The sequence below is a fragment of the Drosophila ficusphila genome, unplaced genomic scaffold, assembly GCF_018152265.1.
Source record: "Drosophila ficusphila isolate 14025-0441.05 unplaced genomic scaffold, ASM1815226v1 contig_198, whole genome shotgun sequence".
NCBI classification, from domain to species: Eukaryota; Metazoa; Arthropoda; class Insecta; order Diptera; family Drosophilidae; genus Drosophila; species Drosophila ficusphila.
The window spans coordinates 2,469,110-2,494,296 of NW_025064092.1; the positions used below are offsets into that span (position 1 = coordinate 2,469,110).

A 25,187-nucleotide genomic window follows, 5' to 3' on the forward strand; every position below is an offset into this window, starting at 1 on the left:
ATTAAATTAAACTCACCTGATTCCAGCTTTTAAGCATGCCAAAGGAAGGCTGTTAAAATAGGGGCCACAAAGACAAACTTGTAAACCAATTACAAATGTTTTACAACTCACTTAAGTGCCGCAAAAAATATGCAAAACGAAGGAGGCTTCACAAAAACCGTTTTGGATATTTATTGGACAGCCATTAAAACAATGCTTTAAAATAAATGCACTCACTACAGTTGAACTGTACGCTAAAGCTGCTGCTTAACAAACTACAAGAAACTGATATATAAATGCAGGTAAACAAAAAAAATATGGTTAAGCGGGAAGCCAGCCATGTGCGCCAGGAGCTTAAAGTAATCGAGGAGCCGCTCAGAGCAGCCTGCCTCCTATAAATGCACATTTCGGGGTTTGGAAGGCGGCACATGGCATTGGCTCCAGGACAAAACGGATTGTCGAACAATTAGAAAAGAACTAGATAAGTCTAGATAAATGCATGGGATACAGCCTTATCCGTGGGAGTTAGCGTTTTTGAGTTCCAGGTGGTCTAGTGCAGCAGGAAAAGAGCCGGCTGCTCCAGATACTGCTTCCAAACGTTCGAGAAGCTGGCCATGGTCACCCCGTCGATGACGCGGTGGTCCGCGGACCAGCTAACACACATAATATACGCCTTGACCACCTCATCCTTGTCGTTGAAGCGAGGCACCTTCTTAGTCCTTCCCATCGCACCAATCGCCACCTGTGGCGCCATGATGCAAGGATGTGTGTAGGTGCCACCAATCTGAAAGGTTAACAAGGTCACGATTGCGTTGCGAACAAATAAATAAACTATACTCACAACTCCGATGTTGGAGAGCGAGAAAGTGCCGTCAGCAAAGTCCGTTGGGGTCAGGGAACCCGTGCGTCCTCGTTCCACCAGTGCATTCAGGTCCTTTGCTATCTCAATGATGTTCTTGGCCTGGCAATTCTTAATATTTGGCACTACAAGACCCTGTGGTGTATCAATGGCCACGCTGATGTTGTGGGCTCCCTTGTAAATCAGCGACTCGTTGGTCAAGTCCAGTGAACTATTCAGAACGGGATACTTGGAAAGCGCAATGCTAGCCGCCTTGATACAAAATGGCATGAATGTGAGCTTGGGTACGCCATTTTTGTTGGCCTCCGCCTGCAGCTGGTTGCGGAATTCAACCAATTGGGTCATGTCGATCTCGTCGCTGTAGGCAAAGTGCGGGATTTTCTGGCAAAGAATACAACTGGTTATTTTATATGAACTTTTGATTTTGAGGAGCACTTACCAGGGATTCGGTCATTGATTTCAGCATAGCCTTTCGCACTCCCTTCAGCACTTCCACGCGATCAGCGGGAACAGAAACAGAAGCAGCTGCAGCGGGACTGGCAGCAGGAGCAGAAGCTGTCGGCTTTTTAGCCGCCAGAGTGGGATGTGGTACATTTGTACCCGGGGGCACCTGTCCCAGGTACTCCAGAATATCACCCTTGAGTACACGACCATTCTTCCCCGTTGCCGGCACCTTGGAAAGATCCAACTGGTTCTCCTTGGCCAAACGACGGACAGAGGGCGTGGCAGGAATGATCACACGACCGCCAGTGGGCGTTAGTTCTGGTTCATCTGATTTTGCCTTCTCCGTTTCGCTGGAAGAACTGTCCGAGGATGTGGACGAGGAAGAGGAGTCATCCGCATCGTCTTCTTCATCAACAACATCGAAATCCACGAGAGGCTTGCCAACCAGCGCAATCTCATCAATTTTGTGATGGATCTTAGTGATCTTGCCATCGTAGCGACTGGTTATGGTCACCGATGCCTTGTCTGATTGCACCTCGCAGAGATTGTCGAACTGCTCCACAGTGTCGCCCACTTTCACGAACCACTCCTTGACGGTCACCTCGCGGATTCCCTCGCCGATGTCGCTCAGATGGAAGGAGACATTCTTATCCAGAGTGGAGGTCACATGCAGGCAGCGATTTATCTATAAATTAAAAACGGATTCAAATAAAGGCTGGAATGCAGTTTAATTTTCGGAATTCAAAGTTAGTTTAATGGGTTAATACCCAGAAAACTTATGTGGCAATGTAAGAACCCTGAAGATAAAAATAATAATAATTATATGAAAAGGAAAACAAAAAGTAAGAAACTTATTTTCGAAATATTACCAATGATCTTCTAGCCTGTTGATCTTTGATCATATTTTTTTCTGTGTAATGAAAACAATTCTCTCCGATTAGAAAGAGAGAGATAAAATATGTATCTCTTTCTTGCTCACACTCGCGCGGGGTGTTTGTGCGATTACATAACGGTGTTGTTTTTATTTTTGCAATAGCATAGCGGGTGTTGTTCTGAGATATTTACCGTTGCCTGGCGTGAAATACAATTTCTGAGCAGCCAAAAGGTAGCGCCATTTCGAAGCAGGTGTGTTGCCATTTAGCGGGACTTTGGGGCCTAGGAATACACGGGATATAGACGAGGATCGCTTCGGATCGTGGGATTTAGCCTCATACGATCGGGTAGGCGTATGTGTGTATGTGTTTGTGCTTGCAAAAACATATGGTTCTAGCTGATGATGGAAGTGTACCCTACCTATCGATATCACCCAAATGATCATTTAGCAGTATTTTGAAATATTTTTAAATAATGATTAACTATTAATGCATAACCTGGTCCGTATTTTGATAATAAAATAAAAATAAAACTTTATAAATTGGAAGGAATATAGCTAAAAAAAAATTTTTGGAATATCAATTAAATCAGTTTATAAACAAAAAAAATCGCCAAAACTATCGTCTAAAGTCCCCCCACCTTGGGTCCGGCTGATCATGCAGCATGTGCCCGCTAGCGTTCACCAACACTAAAATCAAAACAACGTGAAATCAGCCCAAAAATGGTGAGCAGTAAATAATGCGCAATATAGGTAATAAATTAATGTTAAAATTTTTACAAACACTAGACAAATTTACGCAAGGAACTGGAAAAATGCAAACACCCCAATAGCAGAAAAACAAAGGCACTGGGCAAAAAAGCACGCCGACAGAACAACAAACACAAAGTGCGTTTGGGACATGCTATTAAAAGCAATATAACCGGCGAGAAACTGAGTTGGTTTCTTGCGCAAATTGATGAAAACCGTACCGAAGCGCTGAGCCCACAGGAACTAGAGGATCTGATCGAGCTATATTTCACCCGTTTCGACGAGGAACTGGAGCAGATAAACCTGAAGCAATCAATTGGCAAACATCGGGCAAATCAGCATGCTGCTCGCAAGGATGTGATCACAATTACTCTGGAAAAGGAACGCAATGAGTTTCGCAGTGGCGGTCTGGAGCTGGTTAACCTTTGCGATCCTGTGAAGCTAAAAATGCTACGTGATTGGGACGGCAGTGCGCTGAGCGTGCAGCACCTTAAACTCGACCTAGTGTCCTACAATATGCTGCAAAGGCTCAAAAAAGAAGCGGAAAAGAAGGAACCAGCCAGCGAGCAAATGGAAACGTAAAATAAATATTTAGCAAAATTAAATTATTTGTTGACAATTGCATTGGGAAGTTTTCTAACACTCCAAGCTATCGATTGTTCACAGACATGCTGTGTTGTAAAATTACGATTATTAGGGTTGTCGAGTAGTCTTGGAGTGCTGGAAACATTTTATCAACTTTTTTTAAGTTAATGCAAAATCAAAATTAAGAATATTTTATAATTTGTCGGATCTGTCTTCTATGCCATTATAGAACACGATCCAAGATTTTTTTGGTTCTTGTAATTACTTAAAGCATAATCGCAAACGATATAAATTTAAATTACAAATATGGTTGATTTCTTATCACTGCACTGAATTCCAGTTTTGTGTTGTCAATTATTTCAGTCTTAAATCACAAGCTTTTACACAGGCACGTTTGGCAATAATTTCTTCAGAATTTTTGTTGTAAGCCTGATGAAACACAAATACGCAAAAACAAATTAACGTCATTTCAAATATCTTCCCATAGAAATCAATGCTTCTTTTATTATTTTTAAAATAGAAATTGGCATAAATAGAAACAATCGAAAACTTTTAGCAGTATCTATACCCTAGCAACCATATGGATATATGTCAGCCACTTGGCAACCCTGTTCAGTGAACTTGAATTTAGTTATTTTCGTGTGCGCCGATAAACTCAATTGTGGTGAAATATCCGTCTCGAAACGTGAGTTTAATTATATAAACAAACGTGATTCGATCTGAAAGGATCCATTTATTAACCCCACAGCTAATCCGCGAGGAAATTCTATTGAATAATGGGCAACAGCGTGTCTCAGGGAGCTGCTCCCAGTGTTTCGGCCGCCCAACCGGTGGCCATTGCATCCTCCACTGCATCCGGCGAGAAGCCCAAGTGCAAGGCCTGTTGCGCCTGTCCGGAGACCAAGAGGGCACGTGATGCTTGGTGAGTGTGCCGCCACAAAACAAATGACGGAACCACATGGCTAAACAATTGTCTATTTTGTCTCTAACTGAAATCTCCTTCAGCATTGTGGAAAATGGCGAGGAAAACTGCTCGGCGTTGATTGAGGCGCACAAGAAGTGCATGCGCGATGCCGGCTTCAACATCTAAATATCCCGCACAACTTGGATGAGGGAGTTGGGACACAGATACTAGTCCTGCAGACCCCCAGTTCCAAATCCCAGCATCCAAAGACCTTTCCACTGTTTGTTTTTGTTGCATCTCAAGCTAATTATAGAACTAAATTAATTGAAAGCCAATTTTACTTTTTTTTTAACTCGAGGGTGTTGCTAATTTGTTCAAAGGGTTCTCAATAATCTATGAAAAAGTTCCAAAAAATTATAAGCTTGTCAGTTTCAGTTAAATAGTTGCTTATTTTTTGCATCTAGATCTAATTATAGAAGAAATTTGTTAATTAATAACAGTAGAAACTCTCACATTATATTAGAATGACAATGCGAAATACTTTAAGGTCGTCCATAGTTAGGAAGAGATTGTTTATTTAAACAAGAGAGAACTTGGCAGTAAATGTCTATATTCTATGTAATATTATTCTATGCAATATTACTTGCAGATTAGAAAATATTAGCATATAAGCACTTGTTGAGAAAGCCCATATATAATCTTTCACATTTATATAACTACCTGAATCACTTTCTTATCCAAAATAACGAAAGCACCCTTATCTTGTTGTGTTTATCCAAACTAGAATAAAAAAGAAAGGGAAATAAATACCTTGCAGTGCAAGGGTATAAAAAGTCAGCAATATTTAAGGGTTAAGCCAATAGGGATAGTGATTTATTCAGATAAAGCTAAGCGTACGCAGGGCAACTATCGCGGCCATGTAAAAAGTGATCAGCAACATGGTTGCGAATGCCAGGATTCTCGACGGCTGCGGTACAGGATAAACAGCGTAGACCAGAGTGTGAATGATCCTGGCCACGGAGGCCACTCGGAATAGATTGCAGGCTATGACGGCACTCGGATTGGTACTGATGTAGATCAAGGACATTATAAAGTACGGCAGAATGTTCTCCATGTCATTGCGATGGGCTCTGGAGGGTGGAGAAAATGTTATAGGAGGTGATTGCGATGGGAAATACTTTATTTGTATACAGTCGAACTTCTCTAATGAGCCTTAAGTGGGAAATTAAAATAACGATGCTATTGAAATGCTAACACGAAAGTTATTTCCGGAAGCGTATATACAGATAATAGAGTATTATTTTTATTATTATGAGTTGTAAACTTTAGTTAAATGCCTATAAAGGGTTGAAAGGCATGTAATTTCCAAAGTCTTTATCCCAATACTTTTGTATAGAACTTGTTTTAAACTTGTACAAAAAGGCACATTTAATTTACAGAATTTCGACTGTATTTATACAACAACTCACCTTCTAACACGCTCCACATGCGGATCATCGAATTGCACTTCGAGATTCTTAAAGAACAGATCCTCCTCATTGGGAAAGATCTATAAAAGCAAGAAACAACTATTTTAGAACCCGGCCAAACAGGTTAAGCGAATTAATCTAATGGTATTGCGATGATTTGTGGTTTTTTACCTTGCGTCGCAATGCCAGCGGTACGAATGCCAGCAACTGTGAATGGAATGATGGTGACCTTTGAGCAAATGCAACTACATACTGACTGATAAATCTCACCTTATACCGGAAACGCTGAATCGCCGTAAGCAGTGACATGAGGAGCATCTTCACCACCAGGACCGTGGCCCAGAAAAGGTAGCAGCAAAAGACGGGATTCTCCAGGGTGAACATATCGCCGGGCGATGTCACATTCTGACTGGCATTTTTGATTGGGGCCGACATGGCGGATGAGGTATGTGCGTTCGCTTTGAGCCAACTTCGGTAAATGATAAAGCCGCACTCTCAGCTCATTGTGGAGATCAGAAGCTGGCGGCCAAACTGGTTACGAATTGCGTCGAACCGAATCTATGGTGCTGTGCAGCCGTGGGACGGTAATGTTTCTTTTTAATCTAATCTTATAAGTAATCGTACTCCTAGGCGAGGTACTCTAATATTTAAAGATAATATTCGTTATTTTTTGGGCTTAAAGCTATATTTCTTAGAACATAATTTAAATATTATTCTAATAGGTCTTTAGAAAAAAGATCAACTTAATCTAAACCTTATAAAGCTAGTATCAAACTTAGTTTTTGTTGAGACAAACTTTCTTTATGATAATTAAAAAAATTGTTTCTTAAAATTTATGTTTCACTTACATAGGTACAAATACTTCTTTGGTGTTTATATAATGATCGTTTGAGATTAAAAAAGTTCTACAATGATTTTCTACTTGTTTGCGTGCAATACTTAAAAGTTATTTGAGCTCAAAAGAAAATGCAACTTAAAAGAATTTGTTTTAATCTTATAAGAAAAACATTTTTAAATTCTGATTAACTTATTAAATTTAAGAGGTTTTATGAAAAGGTAGCTAATCAAAATCTTATAGTACCTATATTGAATTTCTTAGGTTCAAAATCCGTACCTTAAACTAAAAATAAGTACCTAATTAAATATGTACCTAGACACACGACATCACTGGTGCTGTTAAAGCTTGCTGAGATTGCCAAGTGGGGGTCACTAGTGATCTAAAATTAGGGCTCTAAATGTACTTAATACAGCAGATGAGCACGTAGCCCGCCTCGAAGCAGGTGATGGCGAAGGTGGTGAAGAAGGCCAGGGCTCTGGCCGGCTGCGGCACCGGGATCACTGCGTAGACCAGCGTGTGGAGCAGCCGGGCGCTGGCTCCGATCCGGATGAGCAGACGGGCGGTCAGCGGATTCGGTCCGCTGGCCACATAAGCCAGCGACATGAAAAGGAAGGGCAGAATGTTCTCCAAATCATTGCGATGGGCTCTGCAAAGATTAAATAAAAAATAAGCCTTGAAAACCATTTTTCAAATTAATAAATTTGTTAAATGAAAAGTGTTGTTTTATAAATATAATGATGAGAATAGAACAACATAAGTACAAAATAATAATATTATATTTATCAACATCTGTAACTTCAAATTCAGGTAGTATTTTTGCGTTAAAAAAAAATTTATATAATATATAAAGTGTCTTATTTTGTAGCTCAGTACGGATACATATGGTGCTTCAAAAAACCTTAATACATAATTCCCTGAGCCGAATAAAATTGATGTGTGGATTGCATTTATCATATATTCACTTACCGTCGCACCCTCTCCACGTTTTGATCCCCGAACCGAACCTCCGTGCTCCGACTGAGTCGCAAATCCTCCGGATTGGCAAAGGTCTTGGTCTTCATCCGCTGGCGAGCCGTGAGCAGCGACATTACCAGCATCTTGAGCACCAACAGACTGGTCCAGAACATGTAGCAGCCCATCACCGGATTCGATTTGCTCAGCAGCACCAGCCGGAAGGCGGCGGCGGTGGGCGTGGCATCGGTTAGTCCGTTGTCCATGGCGAAAGCTCCGTTCCCGTCGACCGTTCGCAGGTGATTGCGTGGCCCAGGTGGCCGACTGCCGGAGGAGGGACAGCAGGTGACGCGGTTCCCTCAACTGACCTAATTACTACATTATAATTACTCAATAATTTACAGGAAGCCACTCCGCTTCGGCCGCTTTCTGATGGTTATTTCTAGCGGGGGCTTAAGTGCATTTCGCTTATAATTATTTATGAGTACGTAAACTAAGTAGGCCTGCCAAAAATCGATTCATAAAACGGATGTATGCAGTTTAAAAACTGATAAAGTGTAGCAGTTTTTGCTTAAAAATAGCTTGGGCATAAATTAAGTGTCGTTCTTAAACTGTTTATTTTGTTAACAAATAATAATAATCATCTCTTAACTTACTCAGTAAAAAAAATCTAAAAAAAATCTTTTATCTTTTTAGATAAAAGTAAAAAAAAACTAATCTGAAATATAAATACATATACACAAATTAAGTTTTTTTAGCAATTAAATTTATACAACTTATTAAGCAATCTACATCCTTTCAGTTCCTCTCACTTTATTTTTAATTTTATTAAATTCGTCAAATTTGTAAACTTAATTTTTAAAAACTTCAATTTTTTCTTGTCTTTTATCTACACAGAAATTGCATACGAAGACAAGCGACATCTATCTGTGGATTTTGTTGTACATTATGCATGAAAACGCCATCTAGATTTCAGTATGGTTTTTAAAGTTACTAATCTAATTGGAGAAGCACATTTTTGCTGTGTTGCATATTTTAAGAGCATTCAAAAGCTACCATATAATATAATTTGTTTTTAATTCAGGTAAATATTTGTTTAGCTCATTTGGAATTAAATACCAATTCAATATTTTAAAGGAAATTACCACAAATGCGAAGACAAAGTTGAAGGAAGGGAGGTAGACAGTAGATAGGAAAAAAAGAGAGCGAACATTTCACGCCTTCAATGCGTGGGGGCAACTATATTATCACTATCAGCTTGTGTACAAAAACCACGGAAATCATTAAAATATATATACAGAAACTCGTGTGCGTGTGTGTTTGTACAGTCTTTAGTTTGTCAGCGTCTTTCAGCCAGACGAAAATGAATTGAAACGAGGCAATTCTTCGTCTGATTAGATGTCTGCTCCTCAATGAAGTCCCACTCAAAGTCGGAACATGCTGATGTGATCTCCGATCTAGAGCATAGAAGAATTAACAGGGGGCTTGAAATAATATTAAACAAAATTCCATGGGTATAGGTACATACATACATGTATATAAAATAACTTAAGATTGACCTAAAGTAACTTGGGTTTTCAGCCAGGTAACATTCCCAAAAAGTGTTCTTTAAACATAGCATCTTATATCCCTGTTGCATACTTAATTTCATGAGAGTATCTTATCCATTAAACAGATTGCATCAGATTTACCATGCATTTTTACCCTTAACTTGAAACGTATGTACATATCATAAAAAACTTCTATAGTTGCACTTGTTGAATAGCCATAAAACGCTTTTTATCTCGTTTGGGGCCGTCCAAACAAGTTTAAACTTATTTTGCACCCCACTGTACATAAACACACGTACGAACGTATTTATCTACAAGCGATGACGTATTCGCAAGATTTGGTCTTTGGTACCGTCTAAATTTAGCCAAGAAGTTCTTTTTGATTCTGGTTTGTCTTCTTTATTTATTTATTTTTGTTTTTTTTTTTTTTTTGTCTTTTTCGATTTTAATGGAACACACGCTTCCAACACCGGCATCGAATTTTCTCAGTCTCATTCGAAGTCGGCGTCATCGGACGACGACGACACCACGTAAATCGACCAAAGTCCAAACCGCCAGACGACTTTTTGTGGTGCGCCATCGTTCTTGTTCCTTCTAGTCTTCTGTGGGTTTTGCTCCATGACGAATTGGGTTTAAGACACGTACTCGAACATAGCCGATATATGCCCCACTACCCCCGATTTGTTCCTCTTCCATAACGCTTGAATATATTTTCATCAGCCATGGGAACCAAACGCAATGAAATGCATAATGTTGCAATACAAGCTATTTTTACGTGGATTTTTAAATCTTATTAAATTTATTACCTTAGGCTGTTATAGAAATTAATTGGAATGCACCACCAACTAGTAAATTAGTTTTAAAACCAATCCGTTAATATCTTAAAATCCTTGTAAGATTAAATGATCTTTCACCAATAGATTGGATCGTTCCTCAGCTATTCCCATGGTTTCTAAAAAATTTAATCGCCTCTGCAATTGGACTCTCGGGTAATTTGAACCCGTGTGTCACTAGATTGCGATAAGCATGGCGAACTTTGTTTAATAAGTGGCTTAAAGGCTTGTACCTCATAACGATAACCGGCGACAATTATAAAACAAAGGCATTAAATGAATGAAGCAGGGTATAAAAAAAGTATTCAAAACCCCCTTATCAGTAAAGTACAATCCATCTAGAAAGCAGCGAAAAAAAGAGAGAATAAAAAACTTAATAAAATCAGCCAGCGACTCATTCGCCTTTCACATGTATAATATGGAAGCAACTCACTCGCGCCGCTGATTCAAAGTCCGTCTATATGTCATCGTTACCTGAATGTTTCCTCCATCTATATATAGATTGTGCCTAGGCCTCCCAAATTGGTCGCTGGATGCCCGAGCGTATAATCTGTCCAAAAATCCAATGGAATTCTAGGCTCAACCGTTCGGGAAAATACCCGCAGACGGACACTCTTTGGATTCCGATAACGGGGAGCTATATGCCTATATATACTTACACTATATGTATTTACTGATTCCACAATCGGGGTCTCTGCCGAGCCTTAGTATACGGTCTGAGTCGGCTTAATATGGAGATCTCGAGTGGATTATTCCATTTCTATTTGATGTACGTCGGCGCAAAATGTATAAAAAGATGTTGAAAAGCTAAATACAACTCAAAAACCCGCAATGATCTTACAATTCCTGAAATTTTAGTCATTCCATTCAAAGTAGTTAAATTATACTCCACTTACAATCTTGATTTTTTAAAATACCTTAGCTTAAGCTAGAATATAAGTATAAAGTGTTTCTGGTTTTTACGCTCATCGAGTCATATATTTACGTCGAATGATTAATAACAAATTGCTTTATAATAATTTCGTAATGAACCTGACAATATCTGTTGGCGAAATCAGTTTACCAAACTTGGTTGGTTTACTGCAATGTAACCACGATTACAAAGTCCACAATATAAGTTTATGGGTGGAATCGGTTACATTGGTTTATTTACAACCGATATCGGCGATTGGGACCCCGACCAGACCCAGTGGCGATAAGCCCCGGCACCTGATCTTGGTTACAACATAAACACAAACTTGTGACGACAGTGGTAACAGCAGACTTTGGACTCTGGCCTGAACACAAGTAGCCTTTCAATCTCGAGGGCCTGGTTAATATGCGCATTTATGGTCGGTGCGATCGTCTAGCTGGTTAAGCCTTATCAGACAGACATAATTACCTCATAAAGCGCATAATTCGACGGGGGCATTAACCCATTTTGGTAGAACTTTCCGGACAATTTTAGAATGGGGTAAAAATTGCTTTGAAAATCGAATTCTATTGGATAAAGATCAGTTTTAAAACTAATTATAGGTAAAAATCTGTCCAGAATCTATGGGTTTAGTGGGTTATTTTGTAAAAATATAGTTCTTAAAAAATTAGTTTTAGTATTAGCACATAGTTTTACACATTATATCAAATGCAATATAATAAAATATTTATAATATAATAACATTATATTTTATTCAAATCAACAGAGCATTTTTTAACCGAAAACTAAAATTTAATCCCAAAGGGATTTGAAATTCCTAAACAGACAGGTTAAGACAGGTAGTGGAGCTTAGGGGTCAAAAAGGGGGACGAGCACGTTTCGCTTGTAGTAGTTCTAGTAATTTGTTTTCGTTTTGTCACACTGCGGACTTTGGAATGCCAATCGAATTACACAGCATTCGGGGAATATTACGTCGAATATCGGATGTGTGGATGTGCAGTGGCGTATTATCGATGCGGTGGCAATGGGTTCAAAGGTCGCACGAAGCATTTGCGTGATGGTGCCCATTGCCGATTGATAATGAAAGTGCCCCCACACACAAAAACACAAACCTATATTGGAATGTACTTCAATCTAAACTTTGTTTGCGCCCGACACTGCGTATTAATTAATCTAGTTGTCAAGCATGGCGAGCAAACATAGGCGCTGTCTCTCTTTTTCCCCAAATTTCTTTCTTCACGTCATCTTTCTTTCAGTTTCTTGGCAGAAGAATTGCACCCCACGAAGGATAATAAAGAATGGAATGTGTCTTTCGTTTTTCACTGAAAACTTATAAATACTATATACATGCATATAGTTTTATGAATTTTATTTTTTATTTGTATTTATTTTAATACACTATTGTGCTATTAAAGCCAAAACTAAAAATGGAGAATTGATTTAATTAACACTTTTAAATTTACATTGGTAGAATTTTTAGGAAAATTCCGTAAAATTATGTTAGTAAGGAGTTCTCGACTTTTCACTAAGATACATACATATGTACCTATTGATACATATGTATGTACATAAGTATAATAAGTATATATATATGTATATTCAAATATATGTATGTTTCTAACATTTCGGGTTTTGTGTACTGGTCAAATTGGCTAAATTCTAACAGTTATTCATATCTTCTATTTTATGGGGTCTCCAAAGAGAGCTGTAATCTTAAAACTCTCGCTGCTCTCTGCAGCAACGACTATCTGCGCGGTGTTGGCAATCTAGCTATTTTCATGTTTGAGGGATTTATTTTAAGAGGTGACGATTATTATATGGATCGTTCAATCACTAACAGATAAGTTTGAAAAAAAATTCGCGAGCTATACTTTTGTATTTATTTATTTATGCTCGGGTTATGGAGAAATTACAAATTACCTTTAACCCATACTTAAGCTATAGCAACTAGGCCTTAAGCTATACATGTTAAGTATTTACATTTTATCAATCTATCTTGAATTAGCATTAAATTACATTGTGCAGTTTTATCCTTTTAAAAAATTCCAGGGTGGCGAGGATATTTTTTGTCTTGGGTACTGGGGATCTGCTAGATTTGGGGATGGAGTTTTGGTCGTGTAGGATGTGACATTTTGTTTTAATTGAGTTACAGCAAGCAATATATGTATTTCTCATTATTGTATTTATTATTAAAATATCTCTCTTAATTTTAAGAAATTTAAAGCGAAAAAGTTTTCTTATTATCCTCAGTCTTTTTCTAGCCATTTTCAGCGCATCTGTCGCTCTTCGCTTTTTCGCTGCATGGCGCTGGCAACACTGGCGGCGGCACTCGCTCATATAATAAACCAGCTGCGCAGCCCCCAAATCAGTCAGAGCGCCCTAACTAACAGACGTGTGCAGACGTGCTAAGAAAGCTAAAGCTTAAGAAAAGTGTTCCAAAGTTATCCAGACATAACCCCAGTCTCATACTCAACCAAACACGCAGACACTCACGTTAAGCTGTTTTTTTATTCGTGAAAGAAAAGAAAGAAGAAGGAGAAAAGTGCGGTGTCAAGCGTAAGAGCTTGTATAGCGAGAGATCGAGAAATCAGAAAGAAAAAGTGAAAAAGTCCGAACAAAAAGGAAAAAAAGATAATGGCTAGTGCAGAGCAGAAACACGCCACCGCCACCGGGAATGGAACAACAGGCAATGGATCGATTAGCGATGTGGAGCAGCCCAAGGATGCCAAGGACCTGTTGCCGCACCTCGAGTCCCTCGAGCGGATCATCAAATTGCCGGTAGTCAACGCGGCGTGGGACAAATCGCAAGATGTCTATGGCAAAGTAAAAGGTAAGTGCATAAAAAAAAATAGAAAAGTGCATTGAACTCGGAGTTCCGTTACTCTCCGCCCGCTTTACTGCACTCACAAAGTAGAGAAGCACATAAAGATTGAACAAAAAGAGAGGGCAGCAAAACACCAACAACAAATGCAGCGCATGCAATCGAAACCGAAACCGTTGCTTCGACTTTAACTCGCCATTTTTTTTTTTTTTTTATTAAATTTGGGTTGCAATTCGAGTCGCACAGAGAGGGCAACTCTTTTTAATTGGCTAGGAATTAAGCTCAATTGATATTAATTGATCGCCGGGGCGTTCAATAATCAAAATCACAGCGACAGAGAACAACAACAACCATGACCTAGCAACAAAATGCGGCACTTTGCCCTCGTGACGAGTAGCGTTCAAAGTTCGTTTGAAATTTACATAATAAAAAAACTCTTGGCCAGAAAAAAAAAAGAGCGAAAGAGAGGGGGGCCAGAAAAGGCCACCGCACGTAGGCTGCGGCCGCAGAGCCGCCGACTGCGACTGGGGGCTCGTTTCTTAGAAAAGAAACCAAAGTAGACCCACTGGCCACGCCACTGGCGTTCTCGCACGTCAGTGTTGCCAGCTGGTGCGAAACATAGCTCCAAAGTTGAAATAAAATGTAGCTAAAAAAAACTACATATGTATATAAATATAGCGGTGTGGCTTGATAAACATGTTATTCTGTTCTTAAAGTTTTTATAAGTTGCCAAGAACACTGGGAGCCACAGCGCGATCGATTTCTATTGACATAACATTTTAAGGTTTTACTGGTATAAATGGTTAAATGTAAAGTATAGTTGACTTGAATTACAATCTAGATCTGGCTAGAAACTAATTTAAGCGGGCAGCACTGGCGCTCTGGGGCACCAGCAACAACACTAGTTGGACTTTCGACTTGTTTGTAATATTTCGCAGTTGTTGTTGCAGTTGTTCGGCCAGGGATTGGAATTGGAATTGGATGATGTGTTTGCCGAGTGACGAACTATCAAAGTCTAAACTCGCGGGCCCAGACAGATAGAAAAGAGGGGTCCAAGGGGCGTTGCGGATCGTGAACTGCGCAGTTGCTTATCAGTCATTATATTAATATTATTATTATTACGGTTGCAATTGATAAGGTGTGGGGCTTCCCGTGCTTTTATCACATGTGTGTGGGGGAGAACTCTACACAGTTCCAGAAATTCCAGAACAAACTGATTAGCAGATCGCAAAGACAAACCAAAAACATGGATTATGATATTAAATCGAAAAGGGTAGATAATTTATAGTTATCACACCGTTTTTACTTTCAAAAGAATTAATATTGTTGTACATTTTAATAGAAAATTATTTTATTTAATGTTCTTACAGGGAAGAATCGTGTTTTTGAATGGGCTTTAACGGCAGCCGAGGATTGCGTGACCCGAGCGGTGACAACGGCAGCTCCTTTCGTCACCAAACTGGACCGACCCATCGCCTATGTGGACCAAACCCTGGTGAAGGGCATTGATAAGCTGGAGGTGTCGGCCCCGATCATCAAGGACACGCCCCAGGAGATCTACAACCAGGCCAAGAGCAAGGTGATCGATGTGGTGCAGCCACATCTGGAGCGTGTGGTCAAGTTCAAGGCCGCCGGCCAGCAGAAGGCCGCCTCACTGAAGGACCTCGCCTGGCAGAAGGCCAACGAGGTTCTGGCCACCCAGTACGGCAGTCTGGCGGTCAATGGAGTCGACACCACTACAGCTCTTGCCGAGCGCCTCCTGGAATACTACTTCCCCAAGTGCGAGTCCGATGTGGAGGAGGATAATGGTGAGTGTTGCGAATAGTAGACCGAAATGGTCCTATCCACTTGTATATTCCTTCATATAGATGAAAGTCTTTGAGGTCACTATTTTGGATTTTAATTGTTATAATGTGTTTTGTGTACAACTTTTGATTTTAAAGAAAATTTAATTCAAAATTCATAAATCCATACGTTCACCACAACTAATCTCGAAATCTAACCGAAATCAACTCTTAAACCAAATTTATTTTTTCCCTTATAAATTCTCTTAAAAATATTTTTTCCCCTTATAAATTCTTGCTTTAAAGTTGTACCCAAAGAATATTTTCGACTTTTTTTTTTATATAACTAAAGACTTTAGTTTTGTGAGATTTCCCAAGTTTCTCCCATAAACCATTAGTATATGCTACCTCTGTTTTATTTAAAAAACCTTGGATGGGGAAGATCATTATTTATTGGCTTCCTTCCATTTCCATCTGTTGGACCAAAAGTTTGAATTTTTGCTTATTTGCCTTCTTCTGCCCCCACTTTTTTTGCACGGTGTGTAAACAAGATGCTAAATATAAATCGTAAATATTTTTAATTCTCAGATGATAAACAAAATGCCGTCGTGCAGAATGGCAAGAGTTCTGAAAATGACAGTAAGTTCCCGATCCCCGATCCGATCTTTTGTTCGTTCGATCGTTTGTTTGTTTGTCCACCACTAACACACCGTCTAATAAGCATAAAAATAGCAAGTAAATAAAAAAGCATGAACACTAATCACAAGCATGACGATAATTTCACACACAAAAAAACAGAACAAAACAACGGGTGCTATAATTCACAGAAATATTTACGATTTCTAGTTGATATAGGGATATATGTGTTGATTAGCCTGCGAACCCAAGAAAATAAGATCCTGATCCTGGTCCCCTCCCCTTCCAATAACATTAATTAATTAACCACTCCACCCTAGCCACCCAAAAGTACCACTAATTTTCTAAATTAATTTCTCTCTCTCTCTTTCTCTCTATGCCTTTTCTACTTGTTAGTAATTGTTGTTGGGGAGAGCTACGACCAGGATCACGATCAAGAGATTGATGATAGATTCTTAGTGGCCGCCTCGACGGTATTTCTGTCCATGTCCCTGAAAATCATAACCGAAATTGTTGAGTACGTTAGAAGAAATCCAGAGATCATAGGCATTATCGATAGGGAACTCAACAAGTTTATGGTAAGCACACACAAACACCAAAGCCGCAACACAACACAGTCACTCGTACTAACTAACGCAAAGAACTTGTTTTTAACCCCCTAACTACAAACTACAAAAAAAAAAAAAAATAATAGATGACCAGTCTAATAATAAATGGCGTTTGTTTTTGTTGCTTGCAGTGCCAGTTCCCGCCAGCGAGGATCCAGTCCTACACACAGTCCAGACCGTTGGACGGCTATCCAACAAGATCTCGCGTCGCGTCTATCGAAATGTCTCCCGACAGATCAAACAGGTCCAGAAGGGCAACATCAACGACTATCTGAGCTCCCTGATAGCGGCCCTCAAGTTGCATCAGTACATCAACTTTATAAACTCGTCGATGGGCACGAATGTGGAGCAGTCGAGCAGTGATACCTGTTCGCCGTTTGGAACCACCACCACTAGTAACACCACCACAACCAGCAACAGCACCACCAGCTCCAACAGCAACAATGCGTCGGTTGTGGCCAAGCCTCAAGTGGCTAAAAGCAAATCGGCAGCGGCGGCGGTTTCAACTCAGTAGTTGTGGAACATAAAACACCAGCCCATCTATAACTATATCTTTAGCTAGATATTATCCTTTTTCACACAAAACCACGCCTCCCGCCCCTCCCCGAACACCCACGCCGCCCATTTTATAATGTATTTTATAATTTCTTTTTTTTTCCGTACTTTTTTTTCATTTCGAATACTACTGGCATATTAAAGAGTAGTACTTCGATAGAGGATCATCATCAAAAGTGGAGAAGGTTTTTCAAATGCCCACGCCCTCTTTGAACCCCGGCCCCCTGCGCACCCTGCTTTGTAAATATTTATTTGAAGTATAACCCCCTCGCCCCCTCACCAATCTAGTTGTAAGATATAGTAGTCGCAGAGATCGGGAGTTTAGAAGAGCGCGTTTTTTTTTTCGTAAATTTTAGCTGTGCTAAAGTGCCACGCATGCATTGAATAATACATAATATATACGCCTATATATGCCTAATATATACACAGATATATAATATATATATATATAAAGAAACGTACGCACACGTTGGCATAGTGTGGTTTAGCTATACGTATACGTAATCTAATACCTAATGCTATTTCTATCGCTATTTAATTTCCATTGTACGCTCGCTGGGAGCCCAACCAGATGATGTCTAATTGCTAATGAAAATGAATTATGCCTTATATATATATATTTATATATATACACACACACAACACACTACACACACACACACCCTCACACACACTTGTATGGAGAACCTAGCCATAATTTTTGCTCTAAACAACTAGATTGATAATATTAAATATTAATAAAAAGAACCATCGCAAAACTGGAACGAAGAACAAGAAGATTTGCCAACGATATTTTTTTATAATTATTTGGTGCCATTATTCGAAGCACATGAACGATAAGCGAAGGAAAGCTATAGGTTCTACCGCCTATCTGATTAGTCGCCTTATCGAGACGACGGCACTCAACGGTCCGCTGATTTATATAGAGTTCAGCGTAGGGTTCAGTCATCGTAATTGCCGGAGCGCTGCAGCGGTTGAATTTATAGAGCACTCGCTGTCAAGATAAGACTTCTATATACGAGTATATATACTATATGTTTGCGAACATGTGATATTAAAGTGCGTTCTGTGGCTATCAAAACTGCTCCAGAATTTGCGGGCTTACGAGCTGAATATTATATGTAGGTATTTATGTATCATTTCTTTGATTGAAAGCTAACTACATGTGTTGTAACTAGGTTAATAGGTATTTTTTACGAACAGAAGGTCGGCAGTAATATGAGTATTGCCTTCCTATTCATTTTAGACTTGTAATTTAGGTTTAGGATTTTATGATTCTTTAAATTTTTATATAATATTATAAAATAAAATTTTACGAATCAGAACCTTTAGTTCACAGTCATCAGTAAATCTGTAGTAGAATCAGATATTAGAGCCTACTAGAATTATTCTTATTATTTTTAATTATATTATTTGAAGGGTCAGGCTCCCAATATCTTGAACCGGACTGTTCTGGCAATTCCGCAGTGGACTTTTAACTCTGTCTCTGTCGATAATGACGGCGTTAATGGCCCTGCAATTATCCGTTTTCAGATTGGGCAAATCGCCGACGTCGGTCTCTCTGAGTTTCCTTTTCATTTCAGCTGTCTGCTGAGGCTCCCCACTTCCTCCTCTCGGAATCTCCGCCGAATCTCCAGCTCATTTGTATGCTCCTCGTCTGGAAGATCGCTTTAATTGGCGCTCCCGACAAGAGGAACATGCCAAAGTTCCAGTTTGTCCCCCTGGGGAATCAATCTCGAACAGACTGCGCTCAGCCAAAGGTCCAGCATACTTGGCATAATTTTGAGTTTTGCGAAATGCATTTGGGTCCAAAATATTCATGAGTTTGGCTTTGCCAGAAAAGGGCTACGCTGAGGTCTTGGTATTTCTTGTGGAACCCATGGAACACATGACTTGTTGGGCGGGTTTCGAAAACCGCAGACGGTGAATATATTAGGCACAGGAAAAAACAATTGCAATCAGCATTAAAAGTTAAAATCTTGCTGAGCTAAAAAGCGCTATAGTTGCAACTCATAAGAAAATAATTGGATTATGTTAAACTTGTATATTATGAACACATTAAAAAAATGCTAACCTTTAACTTGAACTCCCAGTATTTATTCGGAACCACTATCTGAACAAATTTAGTTCCGTGGAAATAATTTAAACTCGTATCACACTATATTTATAAAGTTCAGGTGCTTAATTAATGACAAATTCTGCCCATAACTAAGTTCCCCAAAAAGTTCCACTTGGAGATAAGAATGATTAGAAGAATTGATTATTTGTGGGCTTTCTATTGTTCATAAAGTTTGTCCGACTTATGAAGGCTTTCCGATTGAAGAGCAGGTTTCCTGATAGTTTCATGATAGGTAAATCTACCCTCTATCATCTATAAAACTAGTCCAACTCATTGGGGTTTTCCAATCGAAGAATAGCATTGGTGTAGTGACAAAGGAATTTTTGGAGTGCTCTCCCGATAAGTAAATCCGATTCTTCCTCTTTTTTTATCCGCTGTGTAAGTGCATTGCACTGATCGTTTCGACGATCATGAAGTTAATGATCGTCATTGGGTAGCTTAATGTAATGGGGAATGCCAACCGCAAGGTGTTCCGGGGGGCTTGAGTGTAAAGATGTTGATGGACCCGGACTTTGGACCTTGCCTCCCGATTCTGCCCCTCGAATTCGGATTCTTCCCGAAGCGACGACGACGAGCTCTTCGCTTGGCAACGACAATTCTTATCGCGACGAAAGAGAACGAGAGTCGGGAACCCATAAAGGCGTTCCAACTATATACGTAATCAAGAGTATTATAAAAAAAATTGAATGACTTTATAAAACACAAAAAAAAAAAGAAAAAAAGTGGGGGCTACGAAGAGAGAGTCCGGAGAATGAGAGGGCGATAAAGAATCAGGATGAGCCTCCGGGCGGAAGAGGCGTGGCATCCTTCAAGTGACTCGAGTGCGAGCGAGACGGACTGAAGTGCAAAGTGCAGAAAGTGGCGTGATTCTTATTATTTATTCTCTCGCTTTTGATTATTGAGTATGATATTGTTCGTTATATGGGCATTATGTGTGCAAATTCTACCGCCTTGTGCATCATTCTCTCTTGCGTTGCACTTTGGCGATTGGAGAACCTGCGTCAGAGCATCGGATCCGGAGGTTATATCAGTTTATTCGGATAGAAGAATCGGGTGCAACACGGCGGACTGTTAGGAGTTGCCTGGATAATACTAATAATAAAAATCCTGTTAATCTACAGGCCAGTAATTAGAATTGTAATAAAGATTTTTTTGTTTGTTCATCAGATTAGGGATTTTTGTGAGTTTTTTTTTAAGTTCGCAGTTCGTAAATCAAAATAACCTTTAACAATGGATTATAGAGGTCACATAGTACTTGAATGTAAAATAACACAAACTTAATTTTTTTTTTTAATATTAACTTCCAAATCAAATAAAAAACTAAGTTCGCTATTGATAAAATCTTTATTCTTTAGCGTTGTATTTAATTTCTTAAACAAGTTTTTTAAAATACGACATCCCTAGGAGTAATATATATTTTTAGAAAATATTTAAAAAGGCATTCTCCTTTAATCGTGGCCAACATACAAATGTTCTATTTAAAATAACATTTCTTTGGTTAACATATTTTTGTACAAAATCTTAGGATAGTTGATCATTATTTATGTCACAATTAACACAAGGTTAAAGCACTTAAAACATTATATTTAAAAACGAAATGCGTATTAGATGCATCATGAAATTGAATTAATTGCGAGAACAGACATAAAAATCAATTGGGAACTGATCGATTGACGATCGCTGATAAAGCTAATGGCGCCAAATGAACGCCGGTCTGATATTCCTGCTCCTCTCCGCCGGCCACCTGATCTCCCGTTTCCACTTGAATGGCCCCGCCGAATCGTTTGGCCTTGACTTTGCCGTTATCGCTATCGCCCAGTGGCGTCGATGGGGGGCAGTAGGTAATCAACGTGAAGAGGAGTACGGTGATGAGGAGGAGGAGGAGGTGGAGGAGGAGGAGCTGGGTGCCTGCATCAGAGCGAGATCAAAGTGCGGCTGTTCGCAGAGCGTAAGACTGCGACTCAAACGACGCGCTATCATTTGGATCATGTGCCTGGCCAGCGGCGGAGCGATCATCACGCGGCGGAGGAGGGACCAAGTGGAGCTCATTAATGAGCTGGCAGAGTGATCCTGGCAAGGCTGAGACTCCTGCTTTGTCACCAAACTTTTTGTTTTCACCAAGCTATTCTTCTGCGACGAGTTGAGATTCTTTTCTTTCGGATTAGGATCCTTCTCTTTAGGATCTTCCTGCTTTAGTTTATTCTTCTCCTCACTTTTCTTAGACTTGTGCGGCTTTTGCTTTCGATTCCTTTGATGCTTATCCACCTGTTCGATCTTTTCTATCTTATCTTCTTTATCCTTGTCCCGTACCACTTTAAGTCTCTTGTTTTCCAGCTCTAGCTTTTCCTTTAGATTCCTTAAAGTCTCTGCCCGTTCCATTTCCCTTTCCTCCTGCTGGTGAATCCAGGTGATCATGCCCCTTTCCTGCAGCTTGATCCCGTTCTTGAGCAGACTATTCCTGCGCAGGAAGTGCATAGCGTCATCGTAACCCTGCTGGCAAAAATCGGCCATAAAATCCGCTCTGCCCGGCAGCAAAATCCGCACCATGCGACGCAAGTTCCTCCTGGACAACCGGATGCAGGTGTTCGCCCAATTGATGTTCAGTTGGAGAAGATGGGGATTCTGATCCCGCGGGCAAATATCACTCTCCCCGCAAAAGGGACTCACGGTCACCGTGTGCTCGTCCAGCAAGGGGAGATTGTTCGAAAAGGCACCATCCATGTAGCGAACTCCTCTGATCTGTTCAAATATAAACAATTTTAAAGTTTTGATTAAAAATAAAAGAAGTAGGTTAAAATAATAAATACATATATAAAAATTTGTATATTTATTGGTATAAAAAAAGTTATTTGAAATCAAATAAATCAGGTCCACTAAGAAAATTACCAAAAATCCTCAGTTTAATAGCAAATAACATGAAAAGAGTTTTGAAACTAGAAATACGCTTCAGGCAAATTTTAAATAAACAAAAAATAACCTATACTTTCTAATAGTTAAGCACATTCTCAAATAAATAATTCTTATCAATTGGAAACTATAAATCTTTGAAAAACGTTAAATTTTAAAGTGAATTACATTCCTTCGTGTAGTTTAAATGGATCTTTTGGAAAAGTAAAACCCACCTGTGGAGGTAATAATCCCGAGAGTCCGGGGATGAAGCAGGAGCACATGAGAGCGTCGAGGAGTTCCTGGCGGGAACTGAATTCCGACATGACCACATTCCGTCGATCGCTGAGGCGGGTGAGCGAGATGTGGAGTCGCCCGCTGACCCTTTGATGGGCGTCCGCCGGTAGGCGTCGGTGCATCCCCTCTAGAAGGCATTCCGGCAGATTGAACCACGGACTGAAGGCCCCGAGCGAATGACGCCGTATCTCCTGGACCACCCGCAAGAAATCTCCGGCCATGTATTCCAGCGGAAGATCGCAGATCAGGCAACAGGCGGCCAAGGCTCCCGCGGATGCGCCGGCAATCCTTTCCAGCAAAAGTTGGGGCGCATGTTGGCGCAGGCAGACGGCCACGCCCACGTGGTAGATTCCCAGGAATCCGCAGCCCGCAAACGAAAGACTCCTTCTCGTTCGGATCTTCATCTTTTTTGGGGATAACCTCTTCGTGGCAAGCGATTCTTCACGTGATCGGCTTAAAAAATATGCATGCAATCCCGGCTAGCTGTCTCTTTTACTCTGATTTTTTCCTTATTTTTTGTTGACGTTTTTGAATTTTTTTTCAAGTTTTCTTTTGAGCTTTTTCTTGGCCTTGACAGTGTGACCTTGCAGCGGTACGGAAATAGAGTTCAATCCAATAAAATACTAATTAAAAAGGGTCATCTTTTGGTTAGTCTGGTTTTTCAAAAATGTTTTTTAATTTCATGCTATTGTTTTTTTATTATCTCAAGTATTTTGACATCCTGAATCATTTTTTTGGGCTGCTGGTTTAGGAATTTTTTTATATGTTAATTAGTTTTAGTTACATTAAAATAGTGATGTTTTATATATTCTGGGACAAACGATGGTGAATGGATTTTATACTTGATTAATTTCAATAAAGTCTTCACAAAACATTAAACTTGAAATAATTAACTGCCAAATTTAAAAGTCCGTTAGATTCAACTTCCCAGTGAGACCAGGCTCACTGTAAGAAAGAAGCTCAACCAGCTAACTAGCTGTACTTTTTATATTTAAAAATAGTCAAATAAATTATAGGCTTGAATTGTGTTTATTTCTACTATAATATTCTTAATATTCTGGAATCGAGACCACCAATTTTATGACTTTTTCAATTCAAAAACCTTAAGAAGGCTTTTGAAAACATCTAAATTTGACTAAAAACAGCTAAACCGGCATCACAGAAAACCTGCAAGCCCGCCAAAAGCAGTGAGACCGGATCATCATCACCTCGCTATCAGTATTGCTTTTCCGTTGAACGGGCACACTGCCTTGAGTTAGCATTTTGTATTTTTTAATTTAAGTCCAAACAGCTCACAATGCAAGCGGTAAGATAAACGCCGGCTAAATTTAGCCCAAAATTACTCATTACCTTTTGCGTCACCCAACGCAGAACTGGCGGGGAATGCCGGGACTGCTCCTCCTGGCGGCAGGACTGCTCCTGGGAATCCAGGACTCTTTGGCCTACGACAAGGAGATGACCGTCTATGTGGACGCGTTAAAATCGGAATGCTTGTACCACACGGTTCGCCAAGGTGAAACCATTGACTTCGAGTACCAGGTAATCGATGGCGGACACGGCGACCTGGACATCAGCTTCACCCTGATGGATCCCATTGGCTTGGTGATCGTGAGCGACTTCAAGAAGCCGGAGAACGTGCATCGCCACGATGTCACCAAGGAGGGCGACTATCGCTTCTGTTTTGACAACACCTTTAGCATGTTCAATCGGAAGACGGTGTTCTTTGAACTAATTGTGGAGCGCGAGGGCGAGGAGCTACAGAGCGACACGCAGTGGAACGAGGTGGATGAGCTGACGGGTCTGTCGCGCGACGAGTACTACGACATGAAGGTGCAGGACATCATGGACTTCATCGGACGCATCCGTCTGCAGCTGAATAAGGCGCGCCAGCTGCAGGATGTCCTGCGATCGCACGAAGCAAGGGATCGCAACCTGGCCGAGTCGAATTTCCAGAAGGTCAACCACTGGTCCATGCTACAAATCAGCGCCATGATTGGCGTGGGTCTCATCCAGGTGTTCGTGCTGCGCAGTATCTTCGCCACCGGCGGCCGGATGCACGATCTGTGGCGCAAGCTGGGCATTTGATGGGTTAGACGGGAGAAGCCTCTACCAAAGATGTGTGTGCCGGAACCACAAGGATGCATTTATTGAGCGGTTAGATGTACCCCAAAGCAAAGCCATCCGGCAGCTGGATCCCCCTAGTTAGAATGTAATTTAAAAAAAAAACTTGCCATCATCTGTAGTTCGTTAGATTCTATATATACCGTCGTGTATTATTATTTAGGCGAGAGTTAGTCTTTCGTATATTTATATATATATGCGGGTGTGTGCTTGTGATATACCGGGTGTGTGTTGTGTGTGCGTGTGTAGGCATTGTTAAATGAAAGCAATTGTACAATTAAGTCAGGAGATCAGTTTGATATTAAATTAAAAGTTGCAGGAACCAGTGTAAAAAATGTGTTTTACTTTATAGCTTTGGTCTATTTAAAGTTCTACAATATTACTCAAAACATTTAGCCAAAACAGAACATCTAG

The 25,187-nt window shown here is 40.1% G+C and overlaps 8 protein-coding genes across 12 annotated transcripts; 4 read left to right on the forward strand and 4 right to left on the reverse strand.

Annotated features, from left to right (window-relative positions):
• Positions 1-147: 147 nt before the first annotated feature.
• On the reverse strand, positions 148-2,540 carry LOC108094599 (lipoamide acyltransferase component of branched-chain alpha-keto acid dehydrogenase complex, mitochondrial). The gene is made up of 4 exons (XM_017195246.2): positions 2,348-2,540; positions 1,278-1,967; positions 821-1,219; positions 148-763 (listed from the first exon to the last, which is right to left on the reverse strand). The coding sequence occupies exons 1-4, from the start codon at positions 2,417-2,419 to the stop codon at positions 530-532; spliced, it is 1,395 nt and encodes a 464-aa protein (XP_017050735.1). The 5' UTR covers positions 2,420-2,540; the 3' UTR covers positions 148-529.
• Positions 2,541-2,758: 218 nt separating this feature from the next.
• On the forward strand, positions 2,759-3,508 carry LOC108094601 (translation machinery-associated protein 16 homolog). The gene is made up of 2 exons (XM_017195252.1): positions 2,759-2,879; positions 2,943-3,508. Exons 1-2 carry the CDS (start codon positions 2,877-2,879, stop codon positions 3,483-3,485), a joined length of 546 nt encoding a protein of 181 aa, XP_017050741.1. The 5' UTR covers positions 2,759-2,876; the 3' UTR covers positions 3,486-3,508.
• A 535-nt stretch (positions 3,509-4,043) lies between these two features.
• On the forward strand, positions 4,044-4,727 carry LOC108094604 (cytochrome c oxidase copper chaperone). Its single transcript, XM_017195256.1, has 3 exons — positions 4,044-4,173; positions 4,237-4,410; positions 4,494-4,727. Exons 2-3 carry the CDS (start codon positions 4,265-4,267, stop codon positions 4,576-4,578), a joined length of 231 nt encoding a protein of 76 aa, XP_017050745.1. The 5' UTR covers positions 4,044-4,173; positions 4,237-4,264; the 3' UTR covers positions 4,579-4,727.
• A 508-nt stretch (positions 4,728-5,235) lies between these two features.
• LOC108094602 (microsomal glutathione S-transferase 1) lies at positions 5,236-6,379 on the reverse strand. 2 transcript variants are annotated; one of them, XM_017195253.2, is made up of 4 exons: positions 6,132-6,379; positions 6,033-6,068; positions 5,862-5,941; positions 5,236-5,522 (listed from the first exon to the last, which is right to left on the reverse strand). In XM_017195253.2, the coding sequence occupies exons 1-4, from the start codon at positions 6,294-6,296 to the stop codon at positions 5,270-5,272; spliced, it is 534 nt and encodes a 177-aa protein (XP_017050742.1). In that variant the 5' UTR covers positions 6,297-6,379; the 3' UTR covers positions 5,236-5,269. The 2 variants fall into 2 exon arrangements, with proteins under 2 accessions (XP_017050742.1, XP_017050743.1); XM_017195254.2 differs by lacking the exon at positions 6,033-6,068.
• A 708-nt stretch (positions 6,380-7,087) lies between these two features.
• LOC108094603 (microsomal glutathione S-transferase 1) lies at positions 7,088-8,310 on the reverse strand. Its single transcript, XM_017195255.2, has 2 exons — positions 7,666-8,310; positions 7,088-7,345 (listed from the first exon to the last, which is right to left on the reverse strand). The coding sequence occupies exons 1-2, from the start codon at positions 7,914-7,916 to the stop codon at positions 7,093-7,095; spliced, it is 504 nt and encodes a 167-aa protein (XP_017050744.1). The 5' UTR covers positions 7,917-8,310; the 3' UTR covers positions 7,088-7,092.
• A 4,992-nt stretch (positions 8,311-13,302) lies between these two features.
• LOC108094600 (lipid storage droplets surface-binding protein 2) lies at positions 13,303-18,127 on the forward strand. 4 transcript variants are annotated; one of them, XM_017195250.2, is made up of 5 exons: positions 13,303-13,776; positions 15,138-15,575; positions 16,140-16,190; positions 16,584-16,765; positions 16,927-17,184. In XM_017195250.2, exons 1-5 carry the CDS (start codon positions 13,581-13,583, stop codon positions 17,068-17,070), a joined length of 1,011 nt encoding a protein of 336 aa, XP_017050739.1. In that variant the 5' UTR covers positions 13,303-13,580; the 3' UTR covers positions 17,071-17,184. The 4 variants fall into 4 exon arrangements, with proteins under 4 accessions (XP_017050739.1, XP_017050740.1, XP_017050736.1 ...); XM_017195251.2 differs by lacking the exon at positions 16,140-16,190; XM_017195247.2 differs by lacking the exon at positions 16,584-16,765 and having other exon boundaries at positions 13,304-13,776; positions 16,927-18,127.
• A 2,667-nt stretch (positions 18,128-20,794) lies between these two features.
• On the reverse strand, positions 20,795-23,264 carry LOC108094605 (1-acylglycerol-3-phosphate O-acyltransferase PNPLA3). The gene is made up of 3 exons (XM_017195257.2): positions 22,592-23,264; positions 21,346-22,208; positions 20,795-21,307 (listed from the first exon to the last, which is right to left on the reverse strand). Exons 1-3 carry the CDS (start codon positions 23,054-23,056, stop codon positions 21,121-21,123), a joined length of 1,515 nt encoding a protein of 504 aa, XP_017050746.1. The 5' UTR covers positions 23,057-23,264; the 3' UTR covers positions 20,795-21,120.
• A 590-nt stretch (positions 23,265-23,854) lies between these two features.
• Positions 23,855-25,108, forward strand: LOC108094704 (transmembrane emp24 domain-containing protein 5). The gene is made up of 2 exons (XM_017195440.2): positions 23,855-23,958; positions 24,024-25,108. The coding sequence occupies exons 1-2, from the start codon at positions 23,950-23,952 to the stop codon at positions 24,735-24,737; spliced, it is 723 nt and encodes a 240-aa protein (XP_017050929.1). The 5' UTR covers positions 23,855-23,949; the 3' UTR covers positions 24,738-25,108.
• The last annotated feature ends 79 nt before the right edge of the window (positions 25,109-25,187 follow it).